Source organism: Rattus rattus, chromosome 4 (genome assembly GCF_011064425.1).
Source record: "Rattus rattus isolate New Zealand chromosome 4, Rrattus_CSIRO_v1, whole genome shotgun sequence".
NCBI lineage: Eukaryota > Metazoa > Chordata > Mammalia > Rodentia > Muridae > Rattus > Rattus rattus.
Window position 1 is genome coordinate 80291046 of NC_046157.1, and position 27828 is coordinate 80318873.

Genomic DNA, 27828 nt, shown 5'->3' on the forward strand with positions numbered 1-27828 from the left:
TGAAAAAATAAATCATACGAGCCCTCGGTACCTCCTGCCAGACGTTCATCATGGGGGAGGGGGAGACAAAAGGGGAATCTGTATGTGTGTTGATGTTCCACAATCAAATGATGTAGCCTCCTGAATGGAAAAATAAACAAGCAAACGTGCGCTGAAGTAATATAATGAAGTAAATCTAGAGCTAACATCTTTGTACAGACCCTCTTGGCCCAAATATTAGCTTGCATATCCAATTATATAGCCATATGCAAACACGAACACAAAGGAGCCATCTTATAATAAGGTATGCATAGTCCCTACTTGTGTGGAAAGCCCGGCTGTCTGATCTGGTGCCTAAGTTTACATTCCCAAACATAAGATACTCTACTGTGCCTTTCTGGAGAATTCTGCTCACTGCTTGCACTTCCAAGGCTAACGGCATAAAGGATGCTCATTTTACCACCAGGGGTGGTGCACCTTGGGATGGCAATGGTGGAGAGAGAGAAAATTCACAGCAGAGACAGCCGACAATGGGCTTTTAGGTACCTTGGCTTTTTGTCAGATTCTGTAGGCTTTGGCCTATGGCACCAAGTGCCCTGAGACACAAGGACGTCTGTTTATGAACACACGTGTAGCGGGACAGTCCATGCAGATACACATGATTCTCCTGCGGGAGCTGTATGGGTGACTTTTCTTATTGCTGTGGCCAAATTCCCGATGAAAAGCAATTTAAGGAGGAGAGGCTTATTTTGGCTTGCCATTTGCAGGGATACAATTCATCACGGCATCGTGGCAAGAAAAGTGAGAGGCTCGTCATGTTACCCTCCACAGCCAGGAAGCAGACCACAGGGAATGCTGGGGCCCAGCTTGCTTGCTTCCTTTTTCAGTCCTAGATCCCTACGTAATGGGATGGCTCTGCCTACGTTCTGGATGGGTCTTTGCCCTCCAGTTGAACCTCTTAGGAGACACTAGAGAGTTGGAGAGATGGCTCAGTGGTTAGGAATGCTACTGATCTTCCAGAGGAAGGTGGCTCGCAACTGCCTGTAATTCCAGCTCCAAGAGATCTGACAGTTCTAAGCTCTGTAGGGGCGTGCGTGCACGCACGCGCGCACGCACGCACGCGCACACACACACACACACACACACACACACTATGCAATAGAACCTAATCTTTTGTAAAGAGGCAGTCAGCAGTGTGTTCTAGGTGATATCTGATCGAGTCACGTTGACAATGAAGATTAACTAGGTACCCAAACACATCACTTAAATCACAGCAAGTTGGGGGGAAGGAAGTGAAGGAATGGAGTTGGCGGATGCTGCTACGCGGCAGGAAACAATACTGAACCGACTGGCTAGCTTTACTCAAGGAAGCCGAGGGAAAGAGAGGAGGGGCCAGAGGCTTAGACTCCAGAGAAATCAACCTGGGAGTCAGTCGAGAGAGAGAGAGAGAGAGAGAGAGAGAGAGAGAGAGAGAGAGAGAGAGAGAGAGAGAGAGAGCGCAAGCTGCTGAGACACAGGAAGACAGCGAGGCCTGCTGGCACAGCCATCTGAGGCCACCAGTGAGCAGGACATCGTTTCTCTAGCCACGCCCAGCAGGCCGGATGCTGAGATAGAGAGGACTGGCAACTGGGTTTACCGAGGGAAGGTTTAGTGACCTCACGGCATGGACAGAAGTTCAGGCACTGCTGCTGCTCCTTGACCATGGGCCACACAGGGTGTGGCAGCTGCTGCAGACAGAGCTGTCAATAGCTATGGTGATGGAACGGCTATGGCTCCTGCAGCTTCCTGGGCATCCAGAGAGATTTACACTTTCCTCCTCTGTTTGACCAATCACTGTGCTGACTTCAACTCAAAGGCTTTCAAGTTTTCGATGAACGAGGTGCAACCATCGACCATATAAAGTTATTTTTGCCTTAACTAATTTCTAAGGGCTAGCCAACTTTTTAAAAACTGTGTTCTTTTATAACGAGGACTGGAATGTAAAACATTTCTGGACTTAAACGTTCTTTCTTATTTGGATGGAAGATAAAAGAGCTTTTTTCGTGACAGTAAACGAAATGACTCAACATGATATCTAATTCGTAGATCTTTGTGAGACAATGGAATGAACCATACTTGTAAGGGACTTAGCTTGATAGAGCTGTTTGAATCTCAAATTACACAAAAAGTAGCATTTCTTAAACAAAGGCTATCAACCACCGCATCTTTTCATTGTTTTCCAGGAAGATTGCCCCTGGTGTAGACACCACTCTAGCTTTGCCCTTTTGTTTGAGTTCAACAATATTAACACTATTTTTTATTCATGCAAAAATATTTGATGGACAAGATGTTAGCTATCAAACCACATGATAAGGCTGTGAGCGCTTGGCTCCTTATCTGCAGCCTCAGACAGTGCGTCTCAGAAGGACTCTAGCGCAACAGCCACATAACCAGTTTAAGGAGAGAGAGATGGTTTGTTTTTAACTCCCAGGTTTGAATTTCTGGTCCAGTACTCTCTCTGTTTGGACTGTTTCAGCCTGAAGCGATATCAAAAAGGGATTCCAGTCAAGAGGAGTCATGGATGGCAGAGAAGTTTAGACAAAATGATGGGGAATCGACTTTGTTAAGAGCAGGACCTCGCTCCAGAAAAGCCACCCAAACTCCAAAGAGCCTCAGTCACGTGAGCTGTTTGTAACTAGGGCACTGAGTCATGAGCCTTCTCTGGGGTCCTGGACCTCTTACTGCAGGTTAAAGCTGGTGTATAGCTAAGGCCTGCATGGTTTCCAGAGCTTAGTCTATAAGATTATAATGATCCGAAGGTCCCAAGGGAATCAATATGGGGTTGTGCATTTATTGGAAGCTAAAAATCAAGAAGCCATTATAAAGCTAGGCTTCTGGAACTGGTGCCTTGGAAAAGGTCTCAACTGCTGCATACGACATCTAGGAGCAGCCTACACAGCATAGGGCGGCAGGCAACAATGGGTGCTTGGAGCTCAGTATCAAGGAACCATGTGCTGCAGGTGTAACCAACAGCAGCGCCATAGTTAAAGATCACAAGGGCAGGCACTGTGACAGGCTGTGCTCCACACAAACATGCGGGACCATGGCAGCTTTATTTTAGCTGGGCAGGGCAGAAAGAAGACACAAACCCCAGCACAGAGCCCAGAAAGAAGGAAGGAGCAGGAGGAAATGCGGGAATCAGCAGGCAGGACCCAAAGCATACAGGACCCAAAGCAGACAGGACCCAAAGCAGGCAAGAACCACACTGCAGGAACCCAAACGCACAGACGCAGCTTCAGCTCTTAGCACACTGAAATCACGTGACGGCTTGAAGAGAGCACGCATCGTCCACCATGTCACGTGGACACTCATGATCGTAAAGATGCACCCAGCTCTACGGACGCTCGCAGTCAACACAGCCACATCTTCATGTTGCCAGGTCAACACTAGGAAGAGAGAATCCTTCCATTTCTTATAGTCTGGGAGGAGGGGAGGAGAGAAGTATTCTGGGCACAGACAGAGGCTCCTCTTACCTTCCCTTAGAAGCTGCTGGGGTACCTGCTTCCAAGTCAAGCCCCTGAAGGAAGTGTTGTTGGGCACACAGAGATGCATACCCCAAAGCTGCACGTTTCTTTCCCAGAATAAAAGGTACAAGGAGGAAAGGGGGACTGTCCAGTCATTGCGGATAAGTACACCTAATTCTGAATGGCATCCCCTGGGGGAGGCTTGCACCGCTGGGATATTTTTAATTTTGCATTAGCGTACACTTCATGATGTAGCGTCTACAACCATAATCTTAGGAGCGAGCAGAGGGGCTGCTGTGCAGCTCGAAAGCCAGATGGTTACATGTTCTAGACTATCTTTTCAAATTTCTTTATGTTTGAGAATCTCTCATACACACACATTGAAATAGCATATCTCACCTCACTTGTCAAAACAAACAACAGAGTGGGAGAGAGAACCAAGATCAGGGTCAAACAGAGTGAGCTAAAAACCCCACACAAGACAATAATACAAAGTATCAATGAAAAGATAAATAAGACTGGCAAATCCTAAGCCAAATTAACCCAGAGACAAAGGAGACCCAGATCACTGAAATTAGAACTGGAAAGGGAGCTGTTGCAGGAAACCCAGATCAGGTAGAGAAAACTCCGAGGACAGGGTTTAGAGCCTATTCAAAGGAGTTTCCGGTATGGCGTCACACTGAAGGTGCCTGTGTTCTGAAAATGAGGTCAACTCAGACATGACCCTGTAAGCCATGGAGCAGCATCGGCATGGCGGGTGAGGAGAGCCTGGTCCAGGAGGGTGGCAGGACTGAAGAGGAGAGAGGGTCAGAAGCCAGAGAAAGTGCATGGCATGGGAAGAGTCATTGGACACAGGACTGACTAGATCCAGACTTCCTCAACATTCCTGCTGCTGACCCCTTTTGACCCAAGCAGCTTGTACAGCCTCAGGCTATATAGGTAACTGGAACCAGTGGGTTTCTGCAAAAAGAATTCTTAAGTTGGGTAGGTTGGGAGTTGAGAGTGGAGACGGTGGAAAGACTTGGGACAGAAGGGGCAAATTGGATCAAAATACACTGCATGAATTTTTCAAAGAATTAACAAGATACCAGGTTGTGGAAACCATAATTCAGAATATATTGTGTGATGAAGTCTATTTTCAATAAAAGGAAAAAATCAAAGAATTAACAAAACAGTATTTTAAATTAATAAAATAAATATAAAAATGAAGCATTTACTGATAATTGATTTTATACTACTATTGTGTGTGTGTGTGTGTGTGTGTGTGTGTGTGTGTGTGTGTGTAAGAGGACAACTTTGTGGAGTCAGTTCCCCACTTCCATGCATGGGCCTTTACCTGCCAAGTCACTTCAACAGCCCCCAAAGGTTATTTAAGAATAATTCTTTGGCATACATACAATTTTGCTATTTATTAAAGGTAAAAGCATATTTGCATACAAATGGAAAAGATGTGCCTGTGTAATGATGACGTCTTGGCTGCATATTCTCACTGGGGAATAGAGATCTTCAGTGACTTTCTGACTTATCAATCCATTGACTTGACAATCATCAATTCTGAGAGTGCCATTCTGCATAAATACGCACTTCCAACGGCAGGAGCATGCTGACAGACATTCTGTAAAGTTTGTCCTAACATAGATAAAGTTAATTTGATGTCTTGTTTTTATGAAACTCAGATCTAATTCAATAGTACACAGGGACAGCTCAGTTCCATGCTGAACAGCAACAATAGGAAAAGCTCAGTATTTGAAAATACTGTGTTTTTAGAAGAGCAGAAAACCTTGTTTGCTCAGCTAAAATATTACAGTGTAGCTGGCCAGCGGTGGTGCATGCCTTTAGTCCCTGCACTTGGGAGGGAGAGGCAGGCAAATCTCTGAGCTCAAGGCCAGCTTGATCTACTCATAGAAACTTTGTCTCAAAAAACAATTACAGTGTATAACCTCCACTACAACAGTCTCCAGTGTAGGCGATGGATGAAGGCAGGCCTGGTGGAGAGCACTTATGCTGTGTGTTCAAGCCAAGGGCTGCGGGGAAGTCACATGACAGAACACAGGTGGCTGCAGGGAAGCCCTGGGATGGAACACAGGCCAAGGCTGCCAGAAACCTGTGGGGACCACAAACATTTGATTTTTACTTCCCTAATTACTTGTTGCTCGTGCTGCCTCCAGATGTCTTTGACTGTGGCCAGTTTCTCCAAAGAACTGTTACATGATCTTGCATGAGGGCTCCACCCAAATTTAAGATGTTCTGGGCAGAACCTTGAGGATGAGGGTAAGGACTCAGGTTAACTTCAACGTGACAGGCATAACACTGCCCCGGACAGGAACCGGGTGGGGAGGGAGAAGGGAGACCCAGATGGAATGCGCTGGAGTAGGGTCATTATCTGCACAGCTGGGCCCACTGATGCAGATTAGAACTTCAACGACCACGAATTGTGCAGACAAGACCAGAGCACAAACGTGGAAAATAGAGATGTTAGAAAAGAGTGCATGCTGGCCATTTAAGTTTGCCTTTCAGACACACAGCGAATGGTTTTTAGTATAGTGTGGCCCTTGCAGTGGGTTTACTTGTGATTACATTTAACTGGCCCTCCTGTGTTATCATTTACTAATTCTTACAATCCCAGTTGGCCTTGAACCAGAACAGGCAAGTTTGAAAGAGGCAAACAGAACCAAAGGCGGAAGCCCCCACGGTAAAGGTAGGTAAGAGAGACATGTGGACAGGAGAGGAAGACAGGAAGGACAGATGCAAGTTTAACATCAAAGGGGAGAGGCTTTCTGATCTGGTGCCTTCTAAATGAAGTCAGCATCGGACACTGTCCGTGTGGGATGCATCTGAGTCTCAGAGCTAATGGAACCTGCTGGCTGGCGGCAGATTCCACTCAAAGAGGGAAGTTTAAAGGTCCTTCCAGCCTTAGTTCGCTAATGTTAACTGTCAACTTGACAAAATTAGATTCACTGTGGAGATGGGTCTCTGACATTGCCTATGCCTTGCCTGTCAACCCGAAGCACAGGTGAAGCACAGGTGTAGCACAGGTGAAGCACAGGTGAAGTACAGGTGTAGCACAGGTGAAGCATAGGTGAAGCACAGGTGAAGTACAGGTGTAGCACAGGTGAAGCACAGGTGAAGTACAGGTGTAGCACAGGTAAAGCATAGGTGAAGCACAGGTGAAGCACAGGTGTAGCACAGGTGAAGCACAGGTGAAGTACAGGTGTAGCACAGGTGAAGCACAGGTGAAGCACAGGTGAAGCACAGGTGTAGCACAGGTGAAGCATAGCACAGGTGAAGTACAGGTGTAGCACAGGTGTAGCACAGGTGAGGCACAGGTGAAGCACAGGTGAAGCACAGGTGAGGCACAGGTGAAACACAGGTGAAACACAGGTGTAACACAGATGAAGCACAGGCAAAGCACAGGTGTAGCTGCGGGGCTGTCCCTCCTCCTTCGGTCATCAACCCTCTATTGTTATTAGTATCGTCATTGCCATAGGCTTGGTTTTTGAATGAGGATATCTTAGAATTATGTAAGCCAGGCTGGGGTTGAACTTGAGGCCATCTTCCCGCCTCAGTCTCACACATACTGGAATTCCAAACTTGAGTCACTACACTGGCTCTTTTAATTATTTTTGAAGTTACTAATGGAATTTTAGCATCAAATCTACAATTGACTTTGGCTAAGTACCTTAAGCAACTCGTTACTTGGTGACTTTCTTGGAAATCCAGATTTTGTTGTTCTGATATTAATATTTCCTTTTTCAGACATGGGGACAGCACAAAAATCTTCCAGTACAATCTCCTCCATGAGAAAGCAAAGGTGGGTGGGCGAGGGGATGGCTCAGCCAGCAAAGCACCGTGCAAGCATTGCCACCTAAATTCAGATCTGAAACGTCCATGAAAAAGCCAGGTGTAGAGATATGCACCTGAAATCCTAGTGCTGGGTGGAGCTGAGGCAGGAGAATACCTGGGGCTTTCTGGCCAACTGGCCTAGCCAGCAGGTCAGTACAGGTTCAGTGACAGACTCTGCTTCAGAAGATAATGTGGAGAGGAAAAGAAAGATAGCAGATGTCACTCTAACCCCAACATTCATGGGTACCTCCACATACAAGTGCACATGTAGCAACACACATACACAAAGGCATTACCAGATATACCATATACACACTCATCACACACACATGCAAGACTATGTTTATAGTATGTAACAGGCTTATGTATGTGTACATGCAGGTGTGCACATGTATGTGCACGTGTGTGTGTGTGTGTGTGTGTGTGTGTGTGTGTGTGTTGCTGAGAACTGAATTTAAGGCCTTATATATGCTAGCTAAATATTCTTCCACTAAACTATATCTCTAGCCCACAATTCAGTTATTCTATAAAAGAAATTTCCTAGTTAAAATAATCGAAGAAAACTTGGTGTTCTCACTTTAAAATAACACCAGATTAAATCAGAAAAAAAAGGAAATACTGATTGTCTGAATTTTATTTCTTGGGCGTGAACACAGGTTAATAACTATTATGCATGTGAACCCCTGAAGAGCCATGGATGAAAGATATTTAGTTATGAATAAAAACAATCCTAATAAAAGCAGCCTAAAGCTGGAGAAACAGCCCTCTTCAGCAAGCACACACTGCCCTCTTCGATGTAGTGGGCTGGTCTGAGGCCGCTTGTATTCTAATGCTAAATATTGGTTCCTCAAGAGGTGGTTGTCCCCAACGAGCAGATCCTCATGCATTCAAGGGATGCCATGTTAGACTGGTCAATAAACGGCTAGGGCCTGTGATTGGGCAGTCAGGCAAGAAAGGTGGGACCAGAGGTTTGAGAGAGAGGGTTGCAGGTAGAGAGAGGGGGGTAGAGGAGGAAGCCACCATGAACCAGAACCATGTGGCCAGAAGAAACAGCAAGTAACAAGGGACATTAGGACTGGACAGTAAGTTAGTACAGTCCTAGATCTGCCCAATCTAGGCATAAAGTGTATAAATGAAATATCTGGATCGTGTATCTTTTCTATGGGTTTATTAGGATTGTAAATTCTTACTACAGTTAATGCTAAGGTGGAAGAAAATGGGGCCTCTGAAGAGATAAATCTCCCTTTCAAAGAAATATTTATTTCCAATTATGTGTATGTAGGCACATGGACGTGTGTATGTGCAAATGGGTGCCATGCCCAAGGAGGCCAGAAGAGGGCACGCTGGAGTCATAAGCAGTTGTGAGCGGCCATGCAGGTGCTGGGAAGTGAACTTGGTCCTCTACAAGAACAGCAAGTGCTCTTAACCGCTGAGCCGTCTCTTCCGCCTAGAAATAACTATTCTTTTGTTTTTTTTCCGGAGCTGGGGACCGAACCCAGGGCCTTGCGCTTCCTAGGTAAGCGCTCTACCACTGAGCTAAATCCCCAGCCCCCGAAATAACTATTCTTAGCAAGTAACTATTAATTAAACCGCTGAGAGGTTTTGCTGTTTTTTTTAACTCTGTCTTTGTTTTTATAAACAAGTTTCCAGTGTGCTGAAAGTCTTTTACAGCTCAAAACATGTAACCATGGCAAACCCCCAGCCCCATGAGCACACAGGGAGCGCATGGCTCCACCATGGGGAGTCCCACTGATTATAATAGGTAAAACACAAAAGCGTTCGCTGTGAACAATTTAAAGACTCAAGTGTGTGATTTGCCTTGTGGGTGACAAGGAAGATCCCCTTGCTCTTCTGTGTATAATCCAGGCTCAGATGGAAACCGTGTTTATCTAGCAGCTTCAGACAACACTAATTCCACAGGTGCCTGCTGGATACCTACGGGGGCAAATGCAACAGGAGCCGAGAGATCCACACAGACAGTCCCTGACATGACAGCAGAGACAACAGACAGTGGACAGCAGTGCACAATGAAATGCCATTTCCGGTGACGAGCACCATGGATGAGGTATGCATCAGGTAGTTGGGGAGGGAACATCAAGAATGCCATGGTGGTAAGGGGGGCACATAGTTTTAACAAGGGTGGTCAGGGAGTGCCTTGTTAGGAAGGTAACATGTGAACACACACACACACACACACACACACACACACATGATTTTACTGTTTGTTTTCTTTTTTAATTCTATATATGTTTGTGTATGTGTCGATCCTGTAGACTTGGTTGGCCTTCAATTAGGGAATTCTTGCCTCAGCGTTTTAAGAGCTAGGGTTATAGTCTGGGCCTGACCCATCGCTAGCATAATAGTCACTGAATAGTGCCAAGTGCACCATCAATCTCAGACGCTGGCAGATGTCTGTGAGTTTGAGACTAGCCAGGTCTACATGGGGAGTTCCAGGCCCTTCAGGTCTATGTAGTGGGAATCTGTCTCAAAATGAATGAACGAATGAATGAATGAATGAACGAACGAACGAATGAATGAATGAACTAGCTTGATTATTCCACTTAATGAATGATGAATAAAGTTTAAATCACATGGTCTAATCCTTTTCTTCTGAGGGCATTATACGGAATGAAGACATTTTAGGGGCAAATGAAAGGCCCATCGTTTGAGCCCATGGAACTGTGACTGAGTGTGAGTGAGCTATGGGACCATCAGAGACTGTGGGTGTATGGCTCACAGGAAGGAAAAATCCAAGAATTGGGAAGTTAAAGGCAAATTTTGCTTTGCCCCCCTCATTACATACAGCCCCAGTCAGACCCACATCTCGGCCTTCCCCGTCTCAAAGTCCAGGGGGGTGGAGCTGAGTCACATGGTTGAATGACACTGAGAGGGAGGCAGAATGAGGTTGGAAAAAATGACTCGTGGTGACTAGAGCCACCCATGAGTTTAGCAGGGGGACAGACACTAAAAGTGTGATGAAAGCAGCATGACGCTGAATTAGAGGGAGGGGAAGATCTGCTCCCGTCTTCCAGCTACAGCTCGTTACTGTGTGGTCTAGCCAGTGACTGTCAGATGCCCAGTGTCCTGCCTTCTCAGCTAAAGCAAGAGCTATCAATCTAAGACTCCATGGAATTCTTACATGAACTAGCGAGATTCTGCACAGGAGACTGCTCCGAGGCCGTCAAGGCCCTCCATTTTATGCGTGAAGGTATTCTTAGCATTATCTAACAACAGCAGTGATGGGCTGCAAATTCTGATGCAGAACACAGGGTTGGGATAAAACAGCATCTCAAAATTTACAGAGAAGGACAGAATTTAGCCAGGTGAGCTCATGCTCCTGTTTGGACCTGCAAGTGACAAAGAACTGGGCAAGCCCTGGGGTAGCCAGCCACACCCAGGGTATTTAATGTGCATCTTAAGTATGGCTGTGTTATGGGTAGTCAGTTACAAACCCAAATACTGGAGTAAAAGTCTTGCCAGTTGTTGTCCGTCATTGCCCATCTGTGTAGGGAGAGTTTCCCAGAAGGCCTTGCCTTCCCTTGGCCTTCCCCGTCTATCAATCCTTGGAAGAACAGTGAGGCAAATGGGAATGGCTAGAAATACCCTGGAGTCCTCTGTAAGCACATCATCATCTTCAGATAGAGATCTGAGATAAAGAAAAGCTGGGGAAAGGGGCAGGGTCCACGGGGGGCACTGGAGATGGGGGAGTCAGTAAAGGAGAAAGACCCCAGCCCCTCAGGAAACAGAAAGGAGGTTTCCTCCATGAACGAGTTCTCCAGTTCTAGGGAATCCAATGGCCACTCTGTCCTCTGTAGGTACCTACGCATGTGTGTGTATTCATACACATACTTTATATATTCATATACATACACACATATACAACTTTTTAAAATTAAATGCAAGACTATCTTTCTGAAAAAAAAAATAACCTAACCCAAATGCTTACTGAAAGGAATGCACTTTCAGCAGTGTTTGGTGTCTGGCTGGGGCCACCTGAATTCAGTCCAAAGAAAGGCTGTCTGGTTGTGGTTATAGAAGAAATGCTTAAAGCCTATTTGGTTGTATTTTATCTGAGAAGGATGACTGTGTGAGATGGAAAGAGCTTGCTTTGGGCAAGATCCACAAGATAGAAGTGTGAGGGCAAGGTGTGACAGTGGGCTTTCCCCAGTGTCCCCAGGAGAGTGGCGTGAAGTAGTGGACTAGAAAATTGGCTTCATTTAGCAGACATAAGTGTCATGTTCTCTGTAGAGATGAATGGCTGGTCACTGAACCGTTCCGAGGGCTAAGCATCAGAAAGCAGCCTGGTTACCAGTTGCTCTTGGTAAGAGTCCACACAAAGGGCTTTATGCTTGCCAAGGACCGTGACTCTCAACAGGTACCGGTGGTTCTCAACCTTCCTAAAGCTTCCACACCCAACCATAAAGCTATTTGCTGTGCTACTTTGTAAGTGTAATTCTGCTACTGTTATGAACAGTGATATAAATAGTTTTGGAAATAGAGGTTTGCCAATGAGACCATGACCCACGGGTTGAGAACCACTGATCTAGACACAAAGAGAGTTTGCCAAGATACCTGGGTAAGTTTGCATTTGATTGTACAACACCATTGTGCAAATTTCACTACTACACCCACCAGCCTGGAAATGTCTAGGTATAATAAAACAGATGACTCTGGACCAAGCTCTGACCACGATGAAGAGGAGTAGAACCAACCATCACTAGGCCTCCTAGTTATTTGAAATACTGGTGGAAATGGCTCAATGGGTAAAGTACTTGTTCGCCACATGAGAATGGGACTCTGAGTTCAGATTCCAGCACTCCTGTTAGAAGTCTGAAGAGCAGCGCACTCTCAGCCCCGTCACTGGGAATGAGATAGGGAGATCCTAGGGTCTCATGGGCCAGCCACTCTTCCTGGAATGGTGAACTTCAGGTTCCACGATAGACTGTCTCCAAAAATAAGGTAGAGAAGCCATTGAGGAAGACATCTCAATGGTGACCTTCGGTGACTTCTAGTTTCTACACTCCCAAGAAGAGTTGAGTGCATGCACACAGACACACACAGGCATGCACATGCATACACACATACACTTGCACATGCACAATACACACATGTATGCACATGTGCACACACATGCACACATGTGTACACATACACACACATGCATGCAATGTGTACACACAGGCATACACACACGAGCACACATATATTCACATGCACACTCACACAGACACACATGCCCGCATGTGTACACATATATACCGCACAGACACACATGAAAATTAAAATCATAATAGGAACAGTAAAAGAAATATTGAACCAAGGAAAGAGCTGGAATAACAGGCAGAAAATTGTCTGGGTGTCCCACACCAGTAGCCACACCATTTTGAGCAGTATCAGCCTGTATAACCCATGGTTATGGAACCTTTGAAAGGATCTTATGTGTTCATGTGTGTGTATCTGCAATATTAGTGCGTGTACATGTGTACACAGGTGCTATTGGAAGCCAGAGAGGGTGTCAGGTCCTTGGAACTGGAGTTACAGGCTGGTGTGTGTTGCTCAGTGGATTCTAGGGACTGAACTCTGGCCTCTGCAAGTGCATAAAGCGCTCTTAACCACTGAGTCATCTCTCCAGCCCCACACTGAACCTTTTAAAAAGAGACTAAAAGAATAGCTGGTCTGTCCTCATCTCTGGTTTGCTTCAGGGATCCCAATCTGAGTCCAAAACAAACAGCTATTAATAGAAATAATTAATGCTATCACTGTTTCATGCCCTGAGGCCCGAGCGTATGATTGATACATGGAAGCAAATTACCACAATCACTGGAGGATTGGAGACAAGATCAAAAGCCACGGGCCCAGAACAGAGCCTGGGAAATCCTACCTCTCAGCGACTGGTTTGGCAATGATCTCGAAAATGATCTCTTGCTTAGCCTCTTGGTCAAAAATCCTTTGAAACCTGCAACACGAAAATGGTAATTATCTCAAAGCCGAGCCTCCCAGTGCTATTGGATTAGTGAATCTTGTTTTCAGAAACACGTTTGTAAGCGACCCGCAGTGACATCACCGGGCTTACCTAACCCAACACAATGTTGGCCCTGTCATTGCCCCACACTGTGCCATTGTACTCTTGCTCACAAATGGTGGGTAAACAATATGGCTTTGACAAGATCTGTACAACTGTCCCCCTCTGAAAGAGATCACACCAGCTTTGAACCAAATAATAAACTGTGTATTTTTAGCTGTCGAGAGGGACAGCATCTGTGGCTGGCATCGGAGTCAAGCCTCAAGAACTGCACGGCCCAAGAAGGGGATGTAAAAAGTGACGACTCAGTGCCCTGTGAGGGGAGCAGGCTCGCTGAAGTGTGCGATCCATGAACGTAAAGAGAGACTTCCTGCCCGTGTACTAGGTACCTCCTCCTGTGACTGACAATGCTGGCTTCAGGGTGCTGCTGCCTCATTTCCTTGCCTATGATTTTAGAGAACACTCATTTGCTCTGCAGAGTCTTTATCAGAATGGCAGGGATGGCAGATCTGGGAGGTGGCAGAGGATCCATGTCATCCAGCCTGCAGAATCACTCTAAACTTCACATAGGATTGTCAGCATGGTAGAACGCTCAGGTGCTAACGTGTTCTCTCGTAGTGGGGTGAGGTACTGGCAGCAAGTGCAGACCCCACTAAAAGAGAACCTTCCAACGGAGAACACTGACTGGCATAATTTTAAACTTTTTCTGTGTGTGTCTGCATGTTTATGCGAATGCAGGTGCAGCTGCATGCATGTGAGTATGTGTGAGTGTATGTGTGTGTGCATGCGTGCGTGCTTGTATGAGTGTGCATGCATGAGTGTGTGTGTGAGCATGCATGCGTGCGTGTGTGAGTGAGTGTGTGTGCATAAGTCTGTGTGTGTAGGAGTGTCTGCATGCATGAGTATGTGTGTGTGTTTATTTTGCAGGTGCAGCTGCATGCATGGTGAACACACACACACACACATACACACACACACACACATGGGGGGCATCAGGGAAGGAGTCTATGTCTGTATGTCTGTGTGTGTGTAGGACAGAAGACAACCTTGGGTGCATTTCCTCAGGTTTCGTCCACTTGGTGTTTTAAAGGCGGTCGGTCTCGTGCTGCCCTGGAATTCTCCAAGCAGGCTGGCCTGGCTGGCCACTAAGCCCTAAGGATTTACCCGTCTCTGCCTCCCCGATTCTGGGATCATAGCAGACCAGCCCATCTGGCTTTTAAAATGTGGATTCCAGTCACTGGCTGGCAGTTCCCTCATTCTTTATTTATCCTCCATTTTTTATCCCTGTGCATCTTGTAGGCAGGGCAAATTTGGGGTTGAAAGTTTTGTGGGTGGTCTGATGTCTGCCTCCCTCCACTGGAAGTCCCATCTGGCTACAGGAGGTGGTCACTTCAGGCTACATAACCCCCGCTGGTGTCCCAGGTTGGGGTGGTACCCAAAGGGGCTTCTCCTCCTCTGAGGAGAAGGGGAGGGGATAAAGGGAGAAGGAATTTATAAGGATGGAGCTGTGATTGGGATGTAAAGTGAATAAATAAATAAATTTAAATAATAATAATAATAATAACAACAACAATGACAAAGTGGGTTCCAGGGATCAAACTCAGGTTCTCGAGCTTTCAAAGTAAGTACTTTATCAACTGAGATCTTTTCCCAGCACTTCACTTAAAAAAAAAAAAAGTAAAAGTTGAGAGGATACCGTCTTTAGAATAAAAACTTTCAAGCAATACTTTTGAGGGCATCTTAAGAAAATTTCAGGGTGGCTACAGACCTCTGGTCAACATGTCTACCTACACAAGTCAACTGTCCATATTCAACTAAGGCAGCAAGGTTGTGGGGGGCATATAATACAGTTGTTACCGGTCAGATGTTCTAATGCATGCCCAGAGTTAGGATTAGAAATATGAAACAGAAAGGAATGTGTCACCAGGGACCAAAATTAACTTCAAAGGATACCTAGTGTTTGTCAACTTTCATTTGAGAAGAGAAAATGGTGAATTATTCACCGGGGTAGTCCAGAGTTCTCAACCTTCCTAATCTCGTGACCCTTTAGTACACTTCCTCACTTTGTGGTGACCCCCAACCATAAACTTAATTCCATTGCTATTTCATAACTGCAATTCTGCTAGTGTTGTGAATCTTGTAAGTATCTGTGTTTTCCCATGGTCTTAGGCAATCCCTGTGAAAGGGTTATTGAGCCCCAAAAGGGTCACAACTCACAGGTTGAGAGACACTGGTCTAAGGACTCAGGAGGCAAACGTATATATGAGGTAGTAGCATTTGCTGTTTGTCTGTTTGAATCACTGCTTCAACCCCTAGTCCAGCATGGCACAGAGGTCCACAGAACATGTGGTAAGGAGTATGCTTTAAAGAGCTTGGTTGGCTCTGATCTACTCTGGTACTGGATTAGCCCTCCTGCAGGGCCTCCGGGAGGCTGCTGCAGCCGAATGGAACTTCTTTCATCTGGTCCTTAGTAACCTTGAGTCAATAAGGCATTTCCTGCCATTCTCCCTGAGGATTAGGAATTTCATCTAATCAAGATGTGCCAGGAGACTTCGAGATGGCACTGAGTCACCTCAGAATACATTCTGAAAGGTTTCTTGTACAAAGTTCATTTTGGTCCGCCCATCTACCAACTTACCAATTTCACAAATACATATCGAGGGCCTCCCACATGTTAGGCACTCTACCAAGGTTTTGATTAGACTGAGATGTAATTTTAGAGTAATACCCACATGGGCCCCCCGACTTGATATCATGCGGTCAGAGAGATGGCTGTCACTAAGGTTAAAAGCACTGGCTGTGCTTAGAGAGGACTCCATGGGGCAGCTTGTAACTACCTCTAAGACCAAACCCAGGGGATCCAACACCCTCTCCTGGCCTCCCTGGGTACTTGCACTCACATGCATGTACACAGAAACATTTTTATTCTAAATTTAAATTTTAAAAAAATTAATTTAATTTCAAAAACTTTGTAATCATTAAATCATTTTAAAATGATATCCTCTGGTTTTTTTTTTAAAGAATAGTAGAACAAGAAGCAGTCCAGATTTCTCTATTATTTGCCTACTTCAGAATGAAGATTTCAAGATTAAACTTTATAATATACAAAGTAGGTGTCGTTAATTAGAATAATAACATTTAACCCAGAGTGTCCAGATTTCTGTCAATATAAAAAGTTCCTGAGATAATTTACATTCTCTATTTTTTTAATAAGGGATCTTCAGAATGAATACTTTACCATTTCGGGACAGACACAATTCAAGTGGATGCTCCATGGGACACTGGATACGTACATGTGTACCTGAGACCTGTGTGTCGTTTATCTTATGGAGAAAGGCTACCTAAGTACCACACAGACTGGACCTTAACACCTCACATGTAATAATAACAGTTACACACTGTTAGACTTCATGCAGGGACTAACCCATAACACTAGATACTCACAGGGAGCAAAGCAAAGTTGGAATCGGAGACGATAACAGTGTGATTTCTTTATTATCCGTATGTGTATATATGTATCCGTGTGTGTGTTTATCTGTGTGTGGATGGGTGCCCGTGTTCACAATATGTGTGTGGAGGTCAGAGGGCAACTTCACATGGCATGGTCAAGGTTGCCTTCTTCCCTCTGAGAAAGGACCTCTCACTCTCAGAGGAACTCTGTCAGGTTGGCTGGCTTGTGAGCTTACAGGGCTCTACCTGTCCCTGTCTCCTGCCTCGCCCTTGTGGGCTTCAGAGGTCTATTCTGTGTCCAGCTTTCAAATTACAACTCAAGTCCTTAGGCTTGGAAGGCAAGCACTTCATGGCCAGAGCCATCTCCAGGTCCTAGAATATAAACTCAAACATAGATTTCCACCTTTAATCCTGGGCTCAATAATGAACATGTTACATTTGCCACGGAGAGGGGCCGGTGACCCCAGAAACTGACACGGGACAAGCATTTGCTAAGTAATGAAGCAGAAACAAAGAGGAAGGGGCATGGTGCTTACTTAAACTTGTAGCTTTCTCGTTTATTGTTTACAAAGCCGTCTGCCAGGTCCCGGGGTAAGACAATTTCCAAGCTAGATGCTAGTTTCTCATCTTCATCTACAGAATAAATCTGCAAATACAAGAACAACAGGTTGGCCTAAATGGCAAAATGTCAGCGTGACCTCTGGCCTGGATATGATTAGCACTGTAACAGTACAAAAACTGTGCTTTTGTGACAAAATATCATAGCGTAATATGCATGATATGATACATAGAATATGCATGCTCTTACATGTAGTACATAAAATATGTATAATTATACATATAATACATTTGATTTTACATATAGGCAAAATTCTCTTTGAACTGTCACTGGGCTCAAACAAATGCATAGAACAAAACAAGAGTTAAAGTCTAAATTGATGTTTGGGTTTGTACCAGAAACTACGTATGCAAGACAGTTTATTTTGGCTTGCGGGTCCTGCTGGAGAGTCCATAATGGTGTGGGGGGATGGGGCATAGCATCGGACAGTCAGAGCACAATGCTGAGGGATCCCATCTTTAGACATAATCATGAAGCAAAGACCAGGTTATGAACACACAAAGCCCAACCCAGTGATGTACTTCCCCCGGCCAGGCTCCAGCCTCTCTAAAGGTCCCATAACATCCTGAAATTGAGCCAAGAGCCGGACCAAGCACTCAGATATCTGAGCCTTCGGGGGGGGGGCACGCTCATCCAAACCACCGAAGTGCTGTACCGAGGCTGTGCTCATCTTCGGGTGACCTAATGTGCAGATTTGGTCATGTGATACATCCCTGTTGTCTTGAGAGGAGCCTTGAAAGCCTTATGGTAAGAACCACTTCCCTATTCAAGAAAAATTCACATTGTGGGCTCTACGACCTATAAGCACTTCTGAGCGTGTGTGAACCAGACACAGTGGTACAGCTCTGAGGTCTGAACTGTCTCCGAGAGCTCACAGGAGTGTCCACGTTTGTGTTATATCCCCCAGAGTCCCATGTTCATGACCTGATAAGTCACGTGGGTTGGAGAGATGTGTGCTTTCGTGTCTTTGATGCCTTCTGCATGCCGTCTAAGCTCAGTCACTACTTGTTGAGTGACCTTGCAGAAATCACCCCGCTTTCAGAGTGAACATGGAAATAGAGGTCCGAACAACAGTGCCATTTTCTGGTTCTTGTCTCCGCGACCTACTCTTTTATTTCTTGGCCAGGAAAAGCAACAGTCACATCTATAAAGAAACTGGGATTTAATGTCTGCACTCTGAACTCAACTACCAGGTGTGAAGCCAGCCACCGCTCGCAGAATCAAAGGACCCTTATACATAAAGTGTGGGAAACAGAATACCCAGCGTCCCTTGCAAGAGTGCATGGGGCGTGGGGCTCAAATGATGTAATGCAAATGGAAGTATTTTGTAATGCACCATAAAAAGAAAATTTAAAAAGAGACTTCTTGTCTTTCACCGGGAAATAAAGTGCTTTCTTACAGGCAACACTTCCTGTTTAAGTTAGACCCATTTAGATGCATGATTAGAGGGTAAGACTCATATTACTGCCCAGGGAAAGCCTACCTAAGTTTACAGAAAGTATGAATAATTCTAAAAGCACATTTTTTTTTAAATTTGAGACAGGGCCTCACTATACAACCCTGGTTGGCTTGGATCTCCCTATGTTGACCCAGCTGGCAGAGAGCCACCTCTTGCTGCCCCAACCTGGAGGCTGGGAGAAATGACCATGTGCCACCATGCCTGGTTTGAGCGGATTCTTTTTGAAACACCTTACTTCAAATACGCCAAGTTCAGGTGAAAATACTATTTTGTGAAGTAAAATTTCCGAAAACAGAAGAGGAGGGGTGCATTTGAGGGTTCAAAGCTTTCTGACTAGATTTTTTTTCTCCTAAGAGACATTTAAAAACTGTATCCTGTAGGGCATTGCTAGTTTAATAGATAGACAGAAAATGAAAAGAACAGGTATGGCACAACACACACACACACACACACACACACACACACACACACACACAAATTGGGGGTGACATATACTTAGAAAAGACAATCTGTATCTTGGCCTGGAAGCTAGAGATCTCGGTGGTAAGAGTGTTTGCCGTTCTTCCAGATGGGACAAGTTTGGTCTCCAGCACCCACCATTGCCAGCTCTGTGGGATCTGCTGCTCTTTCCTGGGTTCTCAGGGGTCTGTGCTCACCTCACATTACCACAGACTCTCACACAGTCAAAATGTTGAAGATAAAAATCTTCACAAACAACTGGTACCACTCTACACTCAGTCATCAGAAAAGAAGCGACTCGGGTAGGAAACACATTTCCAGCACTCTGATTAAGACATTCTCCAAGGCGCTGAGAAGTCCTTAGAGAACTAGGAGGTAGTACGGGGGCAGGGCATTCCCTAGCACCCCAGTGACCCTGGGTTCAAATCCCAACACCACCACTATCAAGAAGAATTTAAAAAACACAAAGTCCTTAGAATCAGAAACTTTAGTCTAATAGGGTGGCCATTAGTCTTTCTTTTATTAAGATTTATCATCTGAGATAGGACAGTTACTCTTTAAAGAAGCAAAAAAACAAATTGCAGTTTGTGTCATTTTGTCTTTGTTGTTGTTTGCTCATTGTTCTCTCCCTCCCTCTCCCGCATGAGTGTGTGCATGCGTGTGTGTGCGTGCATGTGCGTGTGTGTGTGTGTGTGTGTGTGTGTGTGTGTGTGTGTTAATTTGGAGACAGGGTCTCAGTGTGAAGTGTTGGCTGTCCTGGAACACACTGTGCAGACCTGGTTGGACTTGAACTCACAGAGACCCACCTGTGTCTGCCTCCCTACCACTGAGCTAAAAGGTGTGCGCCTCATCCAACTGTTTAAAATCAAAAACAAAAACAGGTTCTCATACAGTAGTAACTGACACTAGCACGGAGCTCAAATGTGGCCCAGGCTGATTTCAAACTCACAGCAATCCTCCTGACTCTGTCTCCACTCACCCAACCACCACCACCCAGTGCTGGGATTTACAGGGATGCGCCCGCCATCAGGCCTGGCCTAATCTACAAATGTGTGTGATTCTGTATTTAATGGCTCAAAAAGTTAGATGAACCAAGACTCCTCACAAGCTCCCCAGTTCTACCACTGCCTACCTCCTCCTTACCATAGCCATCTTCTCTCTGAGGGTCAGTGCAAAAGCTAAGTATCAGAAGGGCAGTATTACCTGTGCTTTAAAAGGTCTCTGTGCAGGTGACTGCGAGGAGAGGCAGAGGCAAAGACTCCCAGGGTCCCCTTCCTGCTGTTTCATTTCTTTAAGCACACATGGCTAATATTGGGCCTGAGAGATTGCTCAGAGGTTAAGTGCATATACTGCTCTTACAAGAGCAACCTGGGTTCAATTCCCAGCACCCACGTGGCAACTCAGACCATTTGTGACTCCAGTTCCAGGGAAGCCGGTGGTCATCATTGGCCTCTGCAGGCACTGTGTGCATGTGGCACACTACGTACATGTAGGCAAAATGCTCCTACCTATGAAATAAAAGCCATTTTTTAATGTCTAATGTTTTCTTTGGGGTCTTTTCCTATAACTTCTCCTGAATGTTCTCATGAGACAAAGGACCACTGCTGTTGCCGATGGCAGAGACATTATAACCTTGTTTTAAGAACGTACGTTACCAGAGGGAAATTCCAAATTATAAGATACCATAATGTTACATGTTTATATATGCACAACACTGAAACAGAATAGAGATAAAACATTATTGACTATACACTCTCTACACATTCATAAATAGGAACCAAATTGCTTGAATGCTCACTGTGGGAGTCAGGAAAAAGCTGGGGGGGGTTGTTTTCTGAAGAGAAAGTGTAATTTTAAAAATCCTTAACGAAAACTAAACTCGATGCCTTGCATTCCACCAATAAGACCTGAAACGGGGGACGGCGGCTTTGTTGGGAAGCAGGTTTCGGTGGGAAAGATAGAAAAATGAGGAGGGAGTTCAAAAACAATGGAAATTCTTGATACAAATGTAAAATTAAAATTTTAAATTAAAGGCAGGAATAGTGGCAAACACCTCTAATCCCAGTGTTTAGGGGGCAGAGGCAGGCAAACCGATCTCTCTGAGTTCAAGGCCAACCTGGCATAGTGAGACATTGTCTCAAGACAAGCAAACAAATTAAGTTCAAATTAAAAGTCAGCTCCTGCTATTTACAAGCTGGACACCCTGGCAGTTTCACTTAACCAATCTATTGCATAGGGTAAAATGTGTAAAATGAGGACAATGACAAGAATCCCCAGAAGAGGACTAGAGATAAACCAGAAAAGTCAACTGGCCAGTGGCGATTTCTCCACACAGAGCAGCCAGGACTATGCTCACCCTGGAGGCAGAGAGAGGGGACAAATGTCTTCACAACCTTGGCAAACTTCTGGATTTATTACATACCTCAAGAAGGCTGGTTGATGCTTTTGGAGGAGGGGGACATGTTTCTTGTGTGGGGACACATGGCACACTTACAGCAAACCTACGTCAAAACCCCTTAAATGTTGCAGAACAGCAAACCCAACAGGCTGTAGCATGCCACAAAATCCAGTGTGCACACTTGTCTGTAATTGTATGATTCCGCTTCCGAGGGTGCATCACAATACTTGCACACTGGTTGCCCGATTGGAACAGGTCAGCTCCCTGCTCCGAGCTCTGTGTAGGGCTGGGAGGCAATTATCCAAAAGAGTGCAAGAAGTACCTGTGTGAATGGGGCACAGCGCAGGTGAGTGTGCAAACAGGTCCACATGCACGAGTGTGCTCACGTGTACCAGGCGCTGCGCTGAGGTTGTGGGCGGGCCCTGTCCTCCCTCGGGGTTGTAGTGTGCGTGACCACCCCGCGCCCTCTGCCCCACGCGACCCACACCCAGCCCGCTGGCCCGTACCCCTTGCTGCTGCTTCCGCACCGAGGGCTTCACCCTAGCGAAAATCTGGATCGTTTGCTTCACCATCACCGGCGGAGACTCCGTACTGACCCTTGACCTTTCCGAGTCCAGACCACCTAAAACTTCCAACTCCCACCACCTGCAGACACCGCTGCCTTAGCAACAGTAACCAAAGATGCTACCCAAGCAGCACCGCGGGCCCCGGGTTCCCGCCTCCTCGCCCTATTGGTCGTGGACCAAGAGGACCGGCTGAGGGGCGGGACCGAGCAGGGATTGCCGCGCATGTCCGTGGGAGATGCTCTTGAGACGGGTTAAAGGGTTTGCAATCCTGAGTTGGGCTTTCCTTAACAACTTCTTCCGCATTCCTTAACTCCTTTACGTCTCTCTGAAGTCAGTCGGCCGTTTATCACGCATTGCAGAAATGGCCTTTTTTGGTTGAGATTCCCAAGCTGCTCTGAATTCACTTGGAAACCATTGTGTGATAAAGCAGGTTCCCAACAGAAAAATCACAGCCCAAGGGCAAGGGCAGCGCTGAGTTTCATGCGAAGAGACTGCTTCCCATGTGAAACTTCTGGAAATGATGAGTTGTTGGGAGACTGCCTCTGAAAGCGTGTCCAACCTTCACTCACCAGGAGAATGTAAATTAAAAGCAAATTGCAATGTGGCACAGATTGATAGTGGCTGGGAACTTTGTGATATACATACATATGTATATACACATATAAACATACATATACATACATATATGTTATATCAATACATGGAACACATACGTACGTGTGTGTGTGTGTGTGTGTGTGTGTGTGTGTGTGTGTGTGTGTGTGTGTACCAGGTGCCAACGAAGACGGGGCTCACTGGTGAGGTGGGTACTGTAAAATCCTATAGCCACACTGAAAAATGAGGTTTGACCTTTATGTTGTTGTTTTAAACAGGATCTCACCATCTGATCGTGCAGCCTGTAACGACCCCCACCTCCTTTTTTTCTTCAGAATCCCACGTTCTGTGTGCACCTCCACTTCCACCTTCCATTTGTCTGGGTTTTGTTTCTTGTTTTCGTTTTCCCAGAAAACGGAAGGTACAGCTACTTGGAGCCCCAACAGCTGCGCTTTGGGGACATCTATCCCAGAGAAATGAAAACTTGTGTTCACAAGAAAACCTGTGTGCGTTTGCTTAATTGGCAATAGTCCCAAAACTGCAGGCAAGGGAGAAGTCCTTAGAAGACCGTTTTTAAATGAATGAACCATTGATAATACACAATAACAAATGAACCTTCCAGTGTGTGTGTGTGTGTGTGTGTGTGTGTGTGTGTGTATATATATATATATATATATCAGAAGTTAAATATTGAATGAGTCTCTTTATGTAACATTCTTAAAATAATAAAAATAGAGACAGAGCAATTAGAGGTCACTAGGGAAGAAAGAGAGGGCAAGAGGCGATGTTGTTATAAAGAAATTCCAGAGATGGACCGTTCTGAACCTGACTGCTGGTGAATTCTCATCCACTGGGAACGAAATGCAAGCTGCACATAACATAAATGACCCCTGGAAGGATGCAGCGGGAGCCCCGTTGGTAGAGGGCTTGCTCAGAGTGCCCAAAGCTCTGTGCTGGATCCCTAGCACCCCTTAAAACACGCAGAGTCCTGCAAGTCCTCAACACCTAGCACTGAGGTGGTAGAGACAAAACTCAGGCTGGAGACATAGCTCAAGGACAGAAGACTTGCTCAGCATGTGGAAGGTCGTGGGTTCGATTCCCCAGGATCCCAAGAAAAAAATCCAACGTGGGGTTCTAAAGAGATGACTCCGTGGTCAAGATCAACTGCTGCTCCCTCCCAAGGACTGGAGTGTGATTCCCAACACCTATGTTGGGTGGACCACAACCACCTGTAACTCCACTTCCCTCAAATCTGGTGCCTGAGTCTGGCCTGCGTAGGCACGTTATAGACACACACATTCACATAAATAAATAACAAATCTCCTTTAATTCGATCTTTGAAAAGAGGGCACAAACTTCATTCATAAAAAGGGATAATATGGCTGATCAATAAACGCATGGAAAGGGTACTGGATGTCACTGACACTGCAAAGGCACACTTCTGCATGTTTCCATGCAGAGTCAAAATGATTTAACAGTATCAAGTGCTGACACAAATGCAGAATGCCTGAACCCTGAAGTGCAGTTGTAAGACAACATTCACCTAGCACTTTCAAAAACGGCCCTCGAGTTTCTTATAAAGCTAAGCATACCCGCACCACGTGGTCCGAAACAAAAGCACAGACACCTAGACAGGAATTTTCACAGTAGCTTCCTTAATAACTGCCCCAAACGAGAAACAAACTCTTCAGTCCAGACAGACAGTTGGCTCAGTCCATACAGTAAAAGAGTGGGCTCTGGGTGCTTGCAGCATGACTAAGCCTCAAAGGTACTGTGTCCAGTGAAGAATGATGCCAGCATCCATGGTTACATGCAATCTAATGTCATAATACGATGTTCTAGATAAAGGAAAACTCTAAGGATATAAAACAGATGGATGCTTCAGAAGGCTGGAGAAGAAGGGGAGTTGACTGCAAAGGAGCATGGGAATTTCTGGGGTGCACCGAGGAGTGCACCTTACGTGTGTCTACAAGGGGGTTCTGGGAGTGTTGGCCAAAGACCTCTGTGAATGCAGGAAGTTTCCAATCCTGGACTGAGAGAAAATGGAAAGAAGACAGTTAGTGGAATGCCAGCATCCATCTTTGGGTTCTTCCTGATCGTCCCAGAATTGAGCAATCGCCCTTACTTTCCGGTCACCACAGCCAGGAGCTGTTCTCATAGCCATGTCTTCTCCACCAAGAGGGATCATAACCTCAAACCACGCACCAGAATAAAATGTTCCTTGAGCTGTTTCATGCCAAGTACTTGACCATGGCCACAAGAAAAGTAATGACTAACACCTCTCTCTCTCTCTCTCTCTCTCTCTCTCTGTGTGTGTGTGTGTGTGTGTGTGTGTGTGTGTGTGTGTACAGACATGTGAAAAACATGTGGTAACCTTGGCTATCATTCTTCAGGTGCCATCCACCTTGTTTTTGAGGTAGCCTCTCACTGCCTAGAACTTAATGAGTGGCCTTGGCTAGCTGGCCAGTGAGCCCCAGGCTTCTATGTACCTCTATCTCCCTTACTGGGAGATACTAGGATTCTACACATATGCCATCATGCCAAACCTTTTTTTCTTTTAGTATGTTCTGGGGCTAGAACCAGGATCTCATGCCTGTGCAACAACCACTCTCCCAGCTAACATATGTCCCCAGCCCTGCGAATAGCAGAAACTACCATCCAAGTGCTTAGAGGCAAATTCCATAGCTCCTGGGGCTGTACCTGTGATGAACAAAATAAAAGACAATAGGCCTTGTGCTGGGATCCAAAAACCCCTAAAGAATTTAACTAAAAGGTTCACACTCCAAATGGGAGCAGCACAGCATTGCCTGAGGACACTGCATACAACCAGCAGTTCAACCCCGTTCCTGCTTGTGGTGTAAGTGGCTCCCAGGCCTTGCCTCAGACAGTGTTCCTTAAATCCCCAGCAGATGGTCGTAATGGGAAGAGAAGGGGCTGGCTCCGTGATTAAATCTCCTAGTTCACTCTCTTCCCCCCCCCCACTGGATTCCTACTCAGTACTGCTATTTGTACCTTGCTTTGTTCAGACGTACTCAAGATGCCTTCTAATTGCTCAAGGACCCTTGGGCTCTGCAGTAACCCAAATCACAGATGACCACACCAAGGTAATAAACTGGCGCTTCTCTGCTAACCAACTGCATAAGAATTAGGCCAAGCCTGCAGCGAATTAGTTTGTAGGCAAGTTGGTCGGGCTCCATCTGCCTGTTGGCCTTGCTATTTTTTGTTTTTAGGAAAAGTTGCAACTGTAGCACTGGCTACCTCTTGAAGCTGCTGCTATTCGGACAGTAAAATGTATCATTTTATTTTACAGATCTCAAGAGGGAAAAAGATGGCTAGTCATTTTGATGTAGAAAATATACACACAGTTACCTAATTACAGTCGACTTCCTCCCCTCTTGTTTGAATTTATGGCTTGAGGATTTCTTACATGCACACATACATTGTATTTTGATCAAGTCTCCCTCCAAATCTTCCCATACACTCCTCCCCCCACCCCACCCCCGGTTTTAAAGCCACTGATGCCCTGAGTGCATCTGGTATGTATATGGTGTAGGACCATCCTGGGGCATGGGGCAATCTATCAGAAGGCAAATCCCCAAAGAAGCTGACTGTCCTACCCCTAGCAGCCACCACCGGACTTCTTAAGCCCCTCCCTACTTCATGTTGAAATATGGCCAGCTTGATCTTGCGGTGGAGTGATACAAAACAAACTGTATTTTCTAGGATGGCATGGTCATTGCACACATGAACTCGCAGAGGCTGTGACCCCATCCCTTGCCCAGAAACCTCTTCATGACCACCCCACCCTGTACACTCCTTATCAGGGAGTCCCTTATCAGGGACAAGTCTATGAAGTTTCACTAACCCCATTCCAGGTCTCCTGTTTACAACTTTCTCCACAAAGCAAGGCCAGTAATGAGAATTACCCTGCTCATTAGTAGATAACAGTATGTCTAAGATAGCAGTCCTTTGATAATGGCCACCTTGCTGGCCGTGAATGTCCGTAGGATAAAGGGCATCATATAAATCATTAGTATAGAGATTAAACATTTGATGGAAGGGTGTGGAAAAACGCAGAATTCATGGCAGATTGGTGGAGGACGCTTTCATTAGAAAGCTCCACAAAGCCCAACCCCACCCATCTACCTTATGGGTGATCAGGACCAGAGGGAACCCCTTAGCATCCCCGGTCTCAACAGCATTTGCGCCATTGTTTCTGAGCCAACGGAGAATACACACAACAATTTCTGGTACTCATTAAACGCTGAATAATAAACACGCTTTTATACCGCTGAGCAGCGGCACCACAAAATCTGTAATATATAATTTCAGCAGAGAAATTTCTTTTGAGAATATGTTTGGCTAATTTAAAGCATGATTTCATTAACATAACCATATTTCCAAACACAGCGGAGCAAAATTCATAAGACTTCACCCACACTCTGGGTTTGTAGGATGCTGTGGGAATCTCGGCATAGATGCATATGCACTGACTTCTCTTTCCCACTGGTGGTGCAGATCTGCAGCACCACACCAGGCTTCTCCCTCCTTCTGGTCCATCACCACTCTGGCTGGGAGACAGAGGCCCTCTCTCTGATCTTCTTCCTGCAGGCCTCTTGGGGCTCCCCTGAGCGGCAACATCAAAGTCCGCATAGAGCTGGAAGCTGGTGGCCAGCCATATGGAATTACAGCCCAGGCTGTCACCGGATTACAGAGTGTAGCTCAGGAACCAAAGGACAGTGCCATGCACAGAGGGAAGCCTCCCATCTTGAATGGAAAATGTGACTGTCTGTGTGTTTATACCCAGGCTTCCCATAAACATCCCGGATGCTCCACCAACATCCATCACAGCAAGGGATGGGCCGAGTTCAAAATAACTCCAGAACTCCTTTCTTCTAAGAAAACGACCCACCCTGGCCTACCTCCTCTTGGCGTT

The 27828-nt window shown here is 45.7% G+C and overlaps 1 protein-coding gene across 1 annotated transcript in view; it reads right to left on the reverse strand.

Annotated features, from left to right (window-relative positions):
• The window catches only part of Kif6 (kinesin family member 6), a 290218-nt gene extending 267860 nt beyond the window's left edge, over positions 1 to 22358 (reverse strand). The window contains exons 1-3 of the mRNA XM_032900532.1: positions 22239 to 22358; positions 17334 to 17443; positions 13207 to 13281 (exon numbers count right to left, since the gene is read on the reverse strand). Of these exons, the coding sequence (XP_032756423.1) occupies positions 13207 to 13281; positions 17334 to 17443; positions 22239 to 22304 (251 nt within the window). The 5' untranslated portion in view covers positions 22305 to 22358. The remainder of the gene's footprint in view (positions 1 to 13206; positions 13282 to 17333; positions 17444 to 22238) is intronic.
• Positions 22359 to 27828: the final 5470 nt, after the last annotated feature.